Source organism: Mobula hypostoma, chromosome 24, assembly GCF_963921235.1.
Source record: "Mobula hypostoma chromosome 24, sMobHyp1.1, whole genome shotgun sequence".
Lineage (NCBI taxonomy): Eukaryota > Metazoa > Chordata > Chondrichthyes > Myliobatiformes > Myliobatidae > Mobula > Mobula hypostoma.
In genome coordinates this window covers 10,139,234-10,153,746 of record NC_086120.1, presented here as the reverse complement: position 1 = coordinate 10,153,746, position 14,513 = coordinate 10,139,234, and the positions used below count along the sequence as shown (strand labels likewise).

The following is a 14,513-nucleotide window of genomic DNA, read 5'->3' as shown; positions in this document are numbered from 1 at the left end:
GCAAAAATCTTATTTCTTTTCACAGGGTGATTTAGTCCTTTTACATTAAAACTAAGTAAATTAATACTTTGATCCATTTTAAGGCTCTTTATAAGAATGATTAAAATAGCAATCAGAAAAATGTATATCAAACCCAAATAATAAGCCTTGAAATATATTAACTAAGCAACAGAATTGACTAGATTCCCAAATCAGCTTCAAGGAAAAAAGACTCCCCATCCCTCCTCCCCCTTCCTAACTGACCTAAGAGAGGGAATGTTTTCTAGGATTAAATGTCGGGAATTGTAAAAAAAAACTGAGTTTAAATGTATTTGGCTAAGGTGTATGTAAACTTCTGACTTCAACTGTAAATAAGCATTAAATATGAGAACATGAGATGAAAAGTCCTTGAAAGTACGTCTATAGGTTGTGGGAACAGTTCAGAGTTGGGGTAATTGGTTATCTCATCTGGTTCAAGAGTCAGATGGTTAAAAGGAAATAATTGTTCCTGAACTTGGTGGTGTGGGTCCTGAGGCTCCTGCACCTCCTTCCTGATGGAAGCAGCGAGAAGAATCAGAATCAGATTTAATATCACTGGCATATGATGTAAAATTTGTTGTTTTGTGACAGCAGTACATTGCATTCTGTGCACCAGTTTCCAAGAAGACATTGCATTGCGTAGCAGAAGACAGAAAGTTCAAAAGAATTGAGCAGGGGCAGTCGGGACATTTTGCATGCCACGTTGCCTGAGAACATGTTAGGTTGGGCATAATCAAGCACTTAACAAGGCCAATAAAATAAAAGTTCGGTTTAAGTTAGGTTTCACTTTGTGTGAGTGGGCCAGTGCAAATTCTGAGACTTCAGCAAGAAGAGGCAAAAGCTGCAGGGAGATTTTTTCATTTAATTTTTCTTCTTTCTTATGGCACAGTTAGAGTAGTGGGGATGCCAGGGAATGCTCCTCTCATGGGATGTGGGAAGGTATGAAGATTTCCAGTGTCCCTGACAACTACACCTGCGAACAGTGCATCCAGCTGTAGCTTCTTTTAGACCGTGTTAAGGAGTTGGAACTGGAACTGGATGAACTCCGGATCATTCGGGAGGCTGAGGGGTTGATCCACAGGACATAAAAGGAGGTAGTTACACCCAAGCTGCAGGACACTGGTAACTGGGTGACTATCAGGAAGGGGAAAAGGGGATGGGTTGCCAGTGCAGAGTACCCCTGTGGCTGATCCTCTCAACAACAGGTGTACCACTTTGGATACTGTTGGGTGGGAAGGACCTAGTAAAGGAAAGCAGCAGCAGTCAGGTCTCTGGCACTGTGCCTGGTTGTGTAGCTTAGAATGCAAGAGGGGAGAAGAGGAGTGCAATAGTGATAGGGGAATTCCATAGCTGGAGGAGCAGACAACAAGATTTTGTGGACATGAAACACACACCTAGATGGTATGTTGCCTCCCAGGTACGAGGGTGAGGAATGTTTTGGATTGAGTCCACAATGTTCTAAGAGACAGAGTGAGCAGCCAGAAGTCATGGCACATATTGATACCAACGACGTAGGTGAGAAAAGGGAGGAGATCCTGAAGAGAGAAAATAGGGAGTTTGGTAGAAAGCTGAAAAGTAGGACCTCCAGGGTAGTAATCTCTGGATTTCTGTCTGTGCCACTCACCAGTGAGGATAAGAATAGGATGATTTTGTAGATGAAGGCATAGCTGAGGAACTAGTTCAGGGGGCAGGAATTCAGATAACTGGATTATTGGGATCTTTTCTGGGGAAGGTATGACCTGTACAAAAATGACAGGTTACACCTGAACCCAAGGGGGACCAATATTCTTGCAGGCAGGTTTGTAAGAGTTGTTGGGGAGGGTTTAAATTAATTTGTTAGGAGTTGGGAACCAGAGGGACAGGGTTGAGCATTAGACAGTTGATATACAAGTAGTTGCAATGCGCACTGACACTGTGAGGAAGGACAGGCAGATGATAAAGCAAAATTGCAGTCAGTGGGATGAGTTGAAATGTAATCAAAAAGGGTGATGAATACAGGACTGAAGGTGTTACATTTGAATGCATGTAATAAGGAACGCAGTTAGAGATTGGCAGGAATGGTTTAGTGGATTCATTGAGTCGTTGCTGAAAGAATTCATAGTTGGGAGCCAAACATCCAAGGATACACGTTGTATCGAAAAGACAGACAGGTAGGCCAGATATGGGTTGGGGTGGCCGTTAGTAAAAAATAAAATCAAATCCTTAGAAAGAGGTGACATAGGATTGAAGATGTAGAATATTTTTTGGTACAATTAAGAAACTGCAAGTCCAAAGATAAGTTAGCGCGTTTTTACTCGCATATTAATCCTTTCTGTGATAGATGTTCGGGGCAGATAGCCTCTTTAACTCATATGTTTTGGTCTTGCCCTACTTTGGAAACTTTTTGGAGAGATATTTTCAATATTATTTCTAAGGTATTAAATATAGATATCTCTCCTCACCCTATTACTGCTATCTTTGGACTACCTAAAATTTCTAGTAATCTTTCCCCTTCAGCCCGTAGAATGATTGCATTTCTTACTTTAATGGCGAAAAGATGTATTTTACAACATTGGAAAGAGCTTAATGCTCCAACTACCTTTTTTTGGTTTTCTCAGACGATTTTATGTTTGAATCTGGAGAAAATTAGAAACTGTTTTAATGGAGGTCGGGATTGAGGACGTGATTTTAAGTTTACCTCTGTTTGGTTTCAAGTTAGCCCATTGCTTTGCTTTGCTTTTAGGTAGTTGCACGGTGGGATTTTTTTGGGGGGTTTTTTTTTCTTTTTTTTTTCCATTGATATATATAAAATCTAGTATACTATTATGTTATCTTGGTTTCTTATGCTTAAATTACATTGTTTGTAGTATTTTCTTTTTGGTATTGTTATCTTTTGGAATTTTATTGTACTTTAACATTGTATTAATGTTTATATGGCTTACCTTTTTTGTATACTTACTCAATAAAAAGATTTAAAAAGAAAGAAAGAAAGAAACTGCAAGGGTAAAAACACCCTGATTGGAATTACATACAGACCTCTGAACAGTAGCCAGGATGTGGGGTACAAATTACAATGGGAGATTTAAATAAAACATGTAAAAAGGGCAATGTTATGATAGTCATGGTAGGTAGATTGGGAAAATCAGACAGATGCTAGATCCCAAGAGTTGGAATTTGTCAAATGCCCATCAGATGGCTTTTTAGAGCAGCTTGTGGGAGAGCCCACAAGAAGAAAAGCAATTCTAGATTGGGTGTTGTGTAATGAACCATATTTGATTAGGGATCTTTAAGGTAAAGGAACCCTTAGGAGGTAGTGATCATAATATGATAGAATTCACCCTGCAGTTAGAGAGAAAAGCTAAAGTCAGATGCATCCGTATTACAGTTGAGTAAAGGGAATTACAGAGGCATGAGAGAGGAGCTGGCCAAAGTTAATTGGAAGGGAACAGTAGCAGGGATGATGGCAGACAGCAATGGCAAGATTTTCTGGGACCAATTTGGAAGGAGCAGGATAGATAGATAAAGGGAGGAGACCCTGAAGAGAGAAATAGGGAGTTTGGTAGAAAGCTGAAAAGTAGGACCTCCAGGGTAGTAATCTCTGGATTTCTGTCTGTGCCACTCACCAGTGAGGATAAGAACAGGATGATTTTGTAGATGAAGGTATAGCTGAGGAACTGGTTCAGGGGGCAGGAATTCCAATAACGGATCATTGGGATCTTTTCTGGGGAAGGTATGACCTGTACAAAAACGACAGGTTACACCTGAACCCAAGGGGGACCAATATTCTTGCAGGCAGGTTTGTAAGAGCTGTTGGGGAGGGTTTAAATTAATTTGTTAGGAGTTGGGAACCAGAGGGACAGGGTTGAACATTAGGCAGTTGATATACAAGTAGTTGCAATGCGCACTGACACTGTGAGGAAGGACAGGCAGATGGTAAAGCAAAATTGCAGTCAGTGGGATGAGTTGAAGTGTAATCAAAAAGGGTGATGAATACAGGACTGAAGGTGTTACATTGGAATTAGCCAGCAAGCTTAGGGAAGAGTGACATATCATGGGTTTTAAATTCCCACTGCTCTACTCACACAATTGGCAACTTAGTTGTCAGCTCCCCATTATTTAAAGGCTTAATTTGCTTACCAATGTACCCACAAAAATTCTGGGCTCATAGTTAGCATTTTAAGGAGCATTTTAGCAATGTTTGAATTGGTTACCTGATGTCAATCTCTCCAGCTTTGAAAAATGTGAATTGATAAATCTCATTCCTACATGTCATAAAATCTCATGAATTCGGAGGTCAACTTTTAAACCATTCTTTGTGTTTCTTGCTTTTTTTTTTATTCATTACAATAGTGGTAGTCAAAACGTCTTACAATGATGCAATAGGGAAGCAGAGATGCCTTTTGAATGAGCTGACAGTTTGTGAGAGTTAAATCATTTTAGTTATTTTGACAAAACAAATAATCCACATGTGAAAGAATGTAGGACAATCTATAAAACACTATATTTGAAATCAAGGGGATAGAAGATACTTCAATCACTAACAAAAAAAAGCTAGCGATAGAGCTCATGCCCACAATGCTACAACTATGCACTCTTCTAAAGGTCAACTTTAATATGGCAATTGCCACGCTTTAAAACAAAAAGTCACGGGCCTGTTGACTGAAAGAGAAAAATGCCAGCAATGATAAACCTCTCCTCTGCATTGGGTAAATTACAAATGATGAAAACCAGAAAGCTGACATTTCCACCACAAATTGCATGATGTCTAAAGTTGGGATCATGCTTAGATTGTCTTAAGAACTTTCTTTTTGTGTTGTCACATTTCCGGAATCAAGTACTATCTCAGAAAACAAGTACAAGGCACTTAGAATTGCTACAGTTCTAGTGGTATGTCCACTACTAAAATAATGCAAAGGAATGGGATAAAATTCTGCCATATATATTACTAATATCTTTACACCTCAATGAAATTAAGCAGTTTGCTGGAACTCTTTAAAGTTGTTAATCACCTCCAACAACACTGCATCTGTACTGAGGCTCATTTCCTTCCTGATATACAATTTTTGCTAATGAAAGTACAATCCAGAAACTTCATTACAAGTCAGAGCTCATCACTTAATTGTTCTTTGCATTTCTAACCTCTTCCAGTTACTTTTAGGATAGCCATGGTTGATTCAGAAACTCAACTTTTAACTGAAAGACCATTCGTCAAACACGTTTATTTTTTGATTATTTTTAATATTCATAGTTTTAAAATATTTGTATTAATAGTTTATTGGTTCAATATACTGTTTCTTTGTCCAGTATAATGTTTCACTAAAAAGCAGTGACTTGAATAACAATATTGTGGGTTAAAGCACCAAAACAAAACTTGAGATGGGCTGACAATGCAGTGTAGTACTGAGGCGGTGCTGGACTGTCACATATGCCGTCTTTTGGATGTTACAATAAACTGGCCGAAGGTGAGGTGCTGTACTTTGGGAGAGACCAAATGTAAAGGAACAATATGTAAGGGCCAGATTGTACAGAGATATCTTGGGGTCCAAGCTCATAGCTTTCTGAATGTGGCTGCACAGGTTGATAGGATAGTAAAGGTAGTGTACGGCAAGCTTGCCTTTATTATTGAGGCACTGAGTTCAACCGTCTGGAAGTTATGTTGCAACTTTATAAAACTCTGGTTAGGTTGCTCCTGGGGTATAGAATTTAATTCAGGTTGCCCCATTATATTAAGAATGCGAAGGATTTGAAGAGGGTGCAGAAGAGATTTACCAGAGGCAGCCTGGATTTAATCTGAATCTGAAGGGAATGTCCTATGAGGAGAGGCTGAACAAACTTGGATTGTTTTATTTGGAGCAGCAAAGGCTGAAAGCAGATCTGACATAACTTTCTGAGATTATGAAAGAGATAGGTAGGTAGCCTATATCTTTTTTTCCTGGGTTAAGATATATAGTACTAGAGGGCATATTTATAAGGAGACGGGCATGAATTCTAAGGATATATACAGGGCAAATTTCTTCTATGAACATAAAGGATAGTGGGTGCCTGGTTGGCGCTGCCAGGTGTGGTGATGGAGGCAGATATAATGGAGATGTTTAAGCTCCAAGATAGGCACATGAACGTGCAGAGAATGAAAGGATATTAAGATTATTTAAGTAGAAGGAATTAGTTTCGTTAGGCATTTAATTACTAGCTTAATTAATTTGCCACAACATGTGGGCCAAAGGACCTGTTCCTATGCTGTACTATGCTACGTCCTACATTCTGAAATGAGGCTTTATTTGGGCTTTTGTGTGAATTTGAAAATTCCCATGCCATTATTTCAAAGAGGAGCAGGGTGTTACCCTCTGTGGCTTAGCCACCATTGACATTTCCTCAGCGTTGCCAAAACAAGTTATCTGGTTACTGGAATACAGAAATGTGGCAGGGAATCAAGCAAATTCTCTGAAAAAGACACAAGAAATCCTCTGGGCATGAATAATAATATTTCCTTGCAACTAAAAATCTTATTTTACATGGTTTATCTGGAATCATACTAGTGCATACTTCACAATCGTAAACTGATCTGTAAATCATTCTTCATATTTAGATTGTAGTACCTAACAATGGAATGAAAAGCTACAATGAGAAAACTAAAATTTTGAGCATTGGCTTAATTAAACATTGCTTAATCAGTAGATTAGAAAGAATATGGTATGCTGATGGATTCTGGTATAGTTTTGCTAGGTTATATACAAAGAGTTGTTCAACAATGAATTAAGAATTGTATCCTAAACAAATACTGAGCTTCCCACTTCCTTGGATAAGTTGAAAGAAATGTACTCACCTTCATCACTGCTTGCTTCAAGTTTGACAACTGACAATGGAGATCTAGCTGGTGGTTTACTGAATGGATGGCGACGACTCTTGGTGATTTCTCTCTTCAACTTTGGATAAACTGGAGGCAACTAAAAAAAAGTGAAGAAATCACAACTGGACTGAAGTAATAATTAACAAACTTGGAATTCTGCTTAAGTACTTTAGTCACTATACACGGAGCTAATGTGCTGCTGAGCAACTATTCATAAGGGATTATAAACGTAAAAGGAAGATGCTGAAAACACTTGGTAGGTCATGCAGTATCAGTGCAAAGAAAAATTATTAACTGATTCTCTCCCACATTTCCTGTTTTTACTTCACATTTACAACAAATGCAGGTTTTAAAAAATATTTTATTTTATTGGTATTCTTTTAGATTTGTCTATGTGTTTAATTGAAATGGATACTTATATGTAATACTAGTTAGTGTGTTCTACATGCTATTTTGACCATGAAAACGTCAAAAATGAAATTGTTCTTTCTCTACATAATGCTTATATACATATATTTATTATGACTTAAGAGACAGAAATGAAGGCATGCAATCCAATCATCAACACTATTAAAGACCAATTCATCACTTTGTCAGTAATCAAATTTGGAAATTTTTAGGTTATTGGCATGTTACTAGCACATTTACACACTGAACTATTTTTTCCATCCAACTATAAAAAGAAAATGAAAAAAAGATGCAGGTCAGGCAACATCATAATTTCCAGTTGATAACCTTTATTTCAGATTTCCAGTATCTGCAGTCTTTGCTCTATAATTACCTGGAAAGTTGGAGAATAGCAAATATTGTGCCTTTGTTCAAGGAGGAATTAGGGATAACCCAGGTCATTATTGACCTGTAAAACTCACATCAGTGGGGTAGAAGCTATTGGAGAAGATATTGAGGGACAGGATTTCTGTGCATTTGTAAAGGCATGGGCTGTTTAGGCACAGTTAAGATCGCTTTGTACAGGGCAGGTCATACTTTATAAGCTTGATAGAGTGTTTTGAAGAGGTAATAAAGGAGCTTGATGAGGATAAGGCAGGGATGTTATCTAAATGGATTTTAGTAACACATTTGATAAGAAGCCTCGTGGTAGGGTGATTCAGAAGGCAAAGATATATGGGATCCAGAGTAAATTGCAAGTTTGGATTCTGAACTGTCTTGCCCATAGAATCCAGAGAGTAAGGGTGGAAGACTGCTATTTAGGCTAGAAGTCGTGACCAGTGGTGTACCGCAAAGTTTGCTGTTGGGATCTCTGTTCTTTGTTGTATACTTATGTATCAATGATGGATGAAAATGTAGATGGGTGGATGAGCAAGTCTGTGGATGACACTAAGACTGGTGGAGTTGTGGACAATATAAAGAACTACCAAATAATAAGTGGGGTAAAGATTAGTTACAGACATGGACAGAGAAGTGGCAGATGGAGTTTACTGTGGGCAAGTGTGAGGCAAGGTCCACTGAAAGAAGGAAGTAGAGTTAATGATACAGCCCTTAAAAGCATTAAGGTACAGAGCATCTTGAGGTGCAGGTCCATAGTTCACTGAAAGTGGTTACACAAGTGGATGAGGTGGTAAAGAAGGCACATGTCATGTTTGTCCTCATTGGTAAGGGTGTTGACTATAAGAATAAGGAAGTCATAAACAGCTCTACAAGACTTTAGTCAGACTGCATTTAGAGTATTGTGTGTAGTCCTGGAAGGATGTAGAAACTGGTGAACAATATTGCTTGGACATAATAGTTTGAGCTATAAGGTCGGACAAATTTGAGTTGTTCTCCCTAGAGAGTTAGGGAGCCAAAAGCAGAGCCGAATATAGGTTTTCTAAATTATAAGAGGTATAGGTAGGGTAGACAGTCAGAATCTCTTTCCTAGGGTAGAAATGTCAAACACCAGAGGACATGTTTTAAAGACTAGGGGGAAAGGCTCAAAGATGACATGACATGAAAGTTTTCTTTCATGCAGAGAGTGGTACATAGGTACCTGGAATAGGTTACCAGGAGTAGCAATACAATCAGTCTGGTGGAGTTTGAAGAGGCTTTCAGAAAGTCACATGAATATAAAGGGAATGGAGGAATAGGAGGAGAAAACTTATTTCAAGTTGAAATCAAGGTCAGCACAACACTATGGGCTGAATGGTCTGTTCAGTTCTGTACTGCACCGCAGTATAATTAGGACATGACAAAGGCAAGGTATCCTTTATGAAATGCCAGTGTATTTCTAGACACTAAAGCTCAAAGAACATTTATTATCATTTATTATATTCATTATACCATATACAACCTTGAGATTTGTCTTCCTACAGGCAGTCACAAAACAAAGAAATACAAAAGAATCCACAAACCACACCCACCCCATCAAACAAAGACTGCCAAACAGCCAATGTGTGAAAAAAATAAACAATAAAAAATAAACAAATAACACATAGAACATGAACCGCAGAGTCACCAAATGTGAGTCCACAGTTACCGAGCCAGTTCAGCAAAGCAGCCAGTACAGGAGCCCAGTGTAATTCTTCTGCACTAGCCAAATTAAAAGGCAAAAAAAAAAGGGGTGAGAAGGGAGCCAGAATGGGGAATACAAAAAAAAAGGGAGAGAGCTGAGAAATTACTGGAAGTGAGAAAAGTCAATGTTCCTGCCATCATGAACATTGGAAGCTACCCAGATGGAATACAAGGTGTTGCTCCTCCAACCTGAGAGTGGTCTCATTGTGACTGTAGAGGAGGTCATAGACTGAAAAAGTCGGAACAGGAATACCTTACTTTCAGTTAGCTCAATTCGTAGAAATCCAATGGCTTGTGTTTGAGCTCTCTACTGAGGAAGTAGTGCACTCTTGGAAGTGAACTTGTTTGTTTGAGACTTTATATCAAGAACATGAATGTCTGGTTTGCTAATGCTATGCATTATAAAAATTCCTTATGTTTTATGAAAGTATCATGTCTTCAACTACTTTTAGGAACTAAGAGACCATACAGATTCTCATTTTAATTCTATATCTAGGTCAGACCTCATGCAGTGCTCTCTCAGTTGCAAGCACAAACAGCCTGGAACTAGCTAGGATTATCTCATGTAACTGAGCATTCTGTTGAGGTTTATGCTGTCTGCACTGCCCTTTAATTTTGCTTTCCTCAAACATTGCTGTATTATTTAAAATCAACTGAATAATTATTAAGACAAATTGTTCCTAACAGCCTGGGGGCAAAGTGATAGTCATGAAATGTACACATTCACTACAGAGGCCAAATGCCATTGAAGTTAATTTGTTTTTCAGTTATTGGAGACTCACAATTCAATACCTTCAAACTTAGGACACATTTCAATTGCAAAACCAAAATGCTTCCAAATTCTTTACATTTATAATTTTGGAATGAAGTATAATGGGTGAAAATGGGAATTAGTTCTTCAAATTCTTACTATCTTTACCCCATTTCAGAACCAAAGTTAGGAAGCTACATATATTGACATTAATGACTGAAAGTGCTCACTCCAAGGATATTGTGGACACCATATATCAAGCCATAGAGTGCACAGCATCGAAACAGGCTCTATGGCATACCACCTCCACACCAACTTTTCTTTTGTCCATCTGCATCAATCCCATTTACCTGGATATACAGAGAATTAATTTTAAGTCTATAAGTGATTTTTTTTTTATATACCTGTACATCAGTAGTTTCAAAACTGGTGTCAACACTTTCATGGTCACTTGTTTCCTCCTCCATTGTCATTCCGTCATTGATCGTCTCTGCTTCCTTCCACGAGGCCAGTTTGTCCCTGGTGGCAAACTGTTCAAAGGCCTGCTGACAAGACATGTGTTCCTTGTCGAAAACCACCTTCTTTGATTTGGGCAGTACGTACACCATGGTGGTTTGACTTCTGGGCTTAAATTCAGCATCAGCTGCAAAACTCTCAGACAGCATTGTTGCCAATGCAGCAGGTGAATCTGCATGGGATGATTCTGCTCTGGGTTCGATGCCATCAGTTGAGGTAGCTGCTGTTGTATCTGGTTCCACACGCTTCCTTTTCTTTTCACTTTTGGATTTTGAAGAACGAGAATATGTTTTCAGTGGCTTGCCATTTGCTGTTCATAAAAAAAGAAAAATGAAGACTTAAGACCTTACTACAGTTTTCACACTTTATAATCAAACACAACAGTATTATGAAAACAAAAGCTTATTAAGTTGAGGAACAGATTACCTTTATGCATCACATTAGACTTGTGGGCAAATCTCAGAATCAGATTTAATATCACTATATTGTCATGTATTGCTGCTGCTAAGTTAATAAATTTCACAACACTTGCTGGTGATAATAAAGTTGATACTGATGCTGACTCATATGTTGTGAAATTTGTTATTTTCTGGTAGCAGTACAATGCAATATAGCAGGGGTCCCCAACCTTTTTTGCACCGCAGACCAGTTTAATATTGACAATATTCTTGCGGACCGGCCGACCGGGGGTGGGGAGGGTAGGGTTGCCAACAGACAAGAGTAGCAGTCAAATACGGGATACCCCGAGAAAGACTACCATGACCATGAAGCCTTGCGCGGGCACCTGTGTGCACATGCGTGAACGTGCGGATTTTTTTTCTACAAATCGTTTTTGGCGATTCTGTTCAGTGAAACTACACTGTACATATATTATTTTTACTTTATATGGGCTGTGTATTTATCATACCATTCCTGCTTTTACTATATGTTAGTGCTATTTTAGGTTTTATGTGTTATTTGGTATGATTTGGTAGGTTAATTTTTGGGTCTGGGAACGCTCAAAAATTTTTCCCATATAAATTAATGGTAATTGCTTCTTCGCTTTACGTCATTTCGGCATGATATGTTTCATAGGAACGCTCTACCTTAGCAAGGGAAATACAGAACAAGGGCGGTCCCATATGGGACAAACCAATTTAGCCCAATATACGGGATGTCCTGGCTAATATGGGACAGTTGGCAACCCTTGGGTGGGGGGGGGGTGTTAATCACGACCGGAATATAGGTGATAAGTCAACTATAAGTCATTTATAAGCGGCTAATACACTCAATTTCCTTTCTAAAAGGGCTTATCTAAAGAATTTAATATTAAACACAGCGCATATTTTCCTCGCATGAATAGTGATAAGTCACTTATAAGTCAATAGCTTCATCACATTTTAAGTAACATTTGGATATTAAACACACAGCACATATTTCCCTCTTATGAACATATAAAATCATTGCAACACACCAGTATCGCTTGTTTCCCTGCTACAAGATGGTGCCATTGAGGGGTGATGGAAGACAGCGATACTCGAAGAGGATTCCTTATGTCCAGTCTATTCTGCAATTTAGTTTTCATTGCATTCATTGCCGAAAACCCCGCTTCGCAGAGATATGTTGAAAATGGAAGCAACGTTTTCAGTGCTTTTGTGGATATCTCAGGATATTTAGCCTTGACTTTGATCCAGAATGCCGGCAGAGATGTCATGTCAAACATACTTTTCAGCCCAGCATCATCCGCAAGCTTGAGGAGTTGACCTTCTTCCCGCGCTGACATGGATGACACGTGCATAATGACCTCGTGTGCGTTCAACTTCAACAGTGGGCGTGACAGGGAATGAGGAAAGGTGCAGCTGACTCATATCACCAAATCATATCGTTTCCTCACGGCCCGGTACCGGTCCGCAGCCCGGTGGTTGGGGACCACTGCAATATAGGCATCCGTTAGTCTCATGAGACCATGGATTTGCGCCTTGGAAGGTTTCCAGGGCGCAGGCCTGGGCAAGGTTGTATGGAACACACATAAAAGTTGCTGGTGAACGCAGCAGGCCAGGCAGCATCTCTAGGAAGAGGTGCAGTCGACGTTTCAGGCCGAGACCCTTCGTCAGGACTAACTGAAGGAAGAGTGAGTAATTACTCATTCTTCCTTCAGTTAGTCCTGACGAAGGGTCTCGGCCTGAAACATCGACTGCACCTCTTCCTAGAGATGCTGCCTGGCCTGCTGCGTTCACCAGCAACTTTTATGTGTGTTGCTTGAATTTCCAGCATCTGCAGAATTCCTGTTGTTAAGGTTGTATGAAAGACTGGCAGTTGCCCATGCTGTAAGTCTCCCCTTTCCATGCCACCGATGTTGTCCAAGGGAAGGGCATTAGGACCCATACAGCTTGGAACCAGTGTTGTTGCAGAGCAATGTGTGGTTAAGTGCCTTGCTCAAGGACACAACACGCTGCCTCAGCCAAGCTTTGAACTAGCAACCTTCAGATCACTAGACGAACGCCTTAACCACTTGGCCACGCGCCAGCACTTGCAATACATAATAAGAATAATAACTATAAAATACAATAAAAATATTTTAAATAACTAAATTAAGTAGTGCAAAATCAGAGCCAAAAATACTGAATTGTACATGAGTTCGTTGTCCATTCAGAAATCTGATTGGAGAGGGAAAGAAGTGTTGAATATCTGTCTTCTTGCTCCTTCACCTCCTCCTTAATGATGGATGTCACTTTTTTGAGGCATTGCCTTTTGAAGATGTCTGTGCTATGGAGACTAGTTCCCATGATGGAGCTGGCTGAGTTTGCAACTTTCTGCAGCTCTTCCCAATCCCGTTCAGACACCCTCCATATCAGACATTAATACAACCAGTTAGAATGCTCACCACTGTACATCTGTAAATATGTGCAAGTCTTTAGATTCATACCAAGATTCATACCTTCTCAAATTGCTGATGAAATATAGCTGTGTGCCTTCTTTGTAATTGCACTAATATGTTGGGCCCAAGTCATATGTTAACAACAAGGAACTTGAAACTGCTCGCCCTTTCCATTGCCGATTCCTTGATGAGGACTGGTGTGTGTTCCCTCGATTTTCCCTCCCTGAAGTCCACAATCAATTCCTTGATCTTACTGATGTTGAATACAACGTTGCTGTTACACCACTCAACCCCCTGATCTATCTCACTCCTATACATCTTCTTGTCATCATCTGAAATTTCCCAAGAACAGCTGTGACATCAGCAAATTTATAGACAGTGTTTGAGCTGTCCCTAGTCATTTAATCGTGGGTGTAGAGAGAGTAGAGCAATGGGCTAATCATGCATCCTTGAGATGTGCCAGTGTTGATTATCAGCGATGTGGAGATGTTGATCCACACTGTCTGTGGTCTCTCAATGAGGAAATCAAGGATCCAGTTGAAGAGGGAAGTACAGGCCCAGTATTTTGAGCTTGCTGATTAGTACTGAAATACCCAAGTCAGAATTGACTCAATTCCCATTCCACAGAATTGGATAAAAATAGGTCAGCACCATGGTTCACTACATAGGTAGCATTAATTTAGTTTTGCTGACATTTACATGGAACAATAAACCAAAGCCCTTGAGTGGATAAATATAAAAGATCCCAAAGAAGAAAATAAGCATTGCCATTGCCATAATTGATATTTATCCCTCATTCATATCAATAAAAACAGATTGTCTCTCTGCTATTTCTTGTACCTTGTTGCTTGTAAAGTTCCAATGGATCCTATATTACAACACAACTTAGGCTGTGTGACAAGTGGTGCAGCTAGTGGAGCTGCTTGCTGCCTCACATTTCCAGTGACTCAGGTTATTTCTCATCTCAGGTGCTGTGAGGAATTTGGACACACTCCCTATGACCATGTGAGTTCCCCCAGGTGTTCCAGTTTCCTCCAACA

General features: G+C 39.5%; 1 protein-coding gene across 2 annotated transcripts in view; it reads right to left on the bottom strand.

Moving 5' to 3' along the window:
• Positions 1 to 14,513, bottom strand: part of kdm4b (lysine (K)-specific demethylase 4B) — a 576,222-nt gene that overhangs the window by 172,483 nt on the left and 389,226 nt on the right. For both annotated transcript variants that reach the window (XM_063032523.1, XM_063032524.1), the window contains 2 exons: positions 10,505 to 10,926; positions 6,821 to 6,941 (listed from right to left, as the gene is read on the bottom strand). In XM_063032523.1, the coding sequence (XP_062888593.1) occupies positions 6,821 to 6,941; positions 10,505 to 10,926 (543 nt within the window). The remainder of the gene's footprint in view (positions 1 to 6,820; positions 6,942 to 10,504; positions 10,927 to 14,513) is intronic.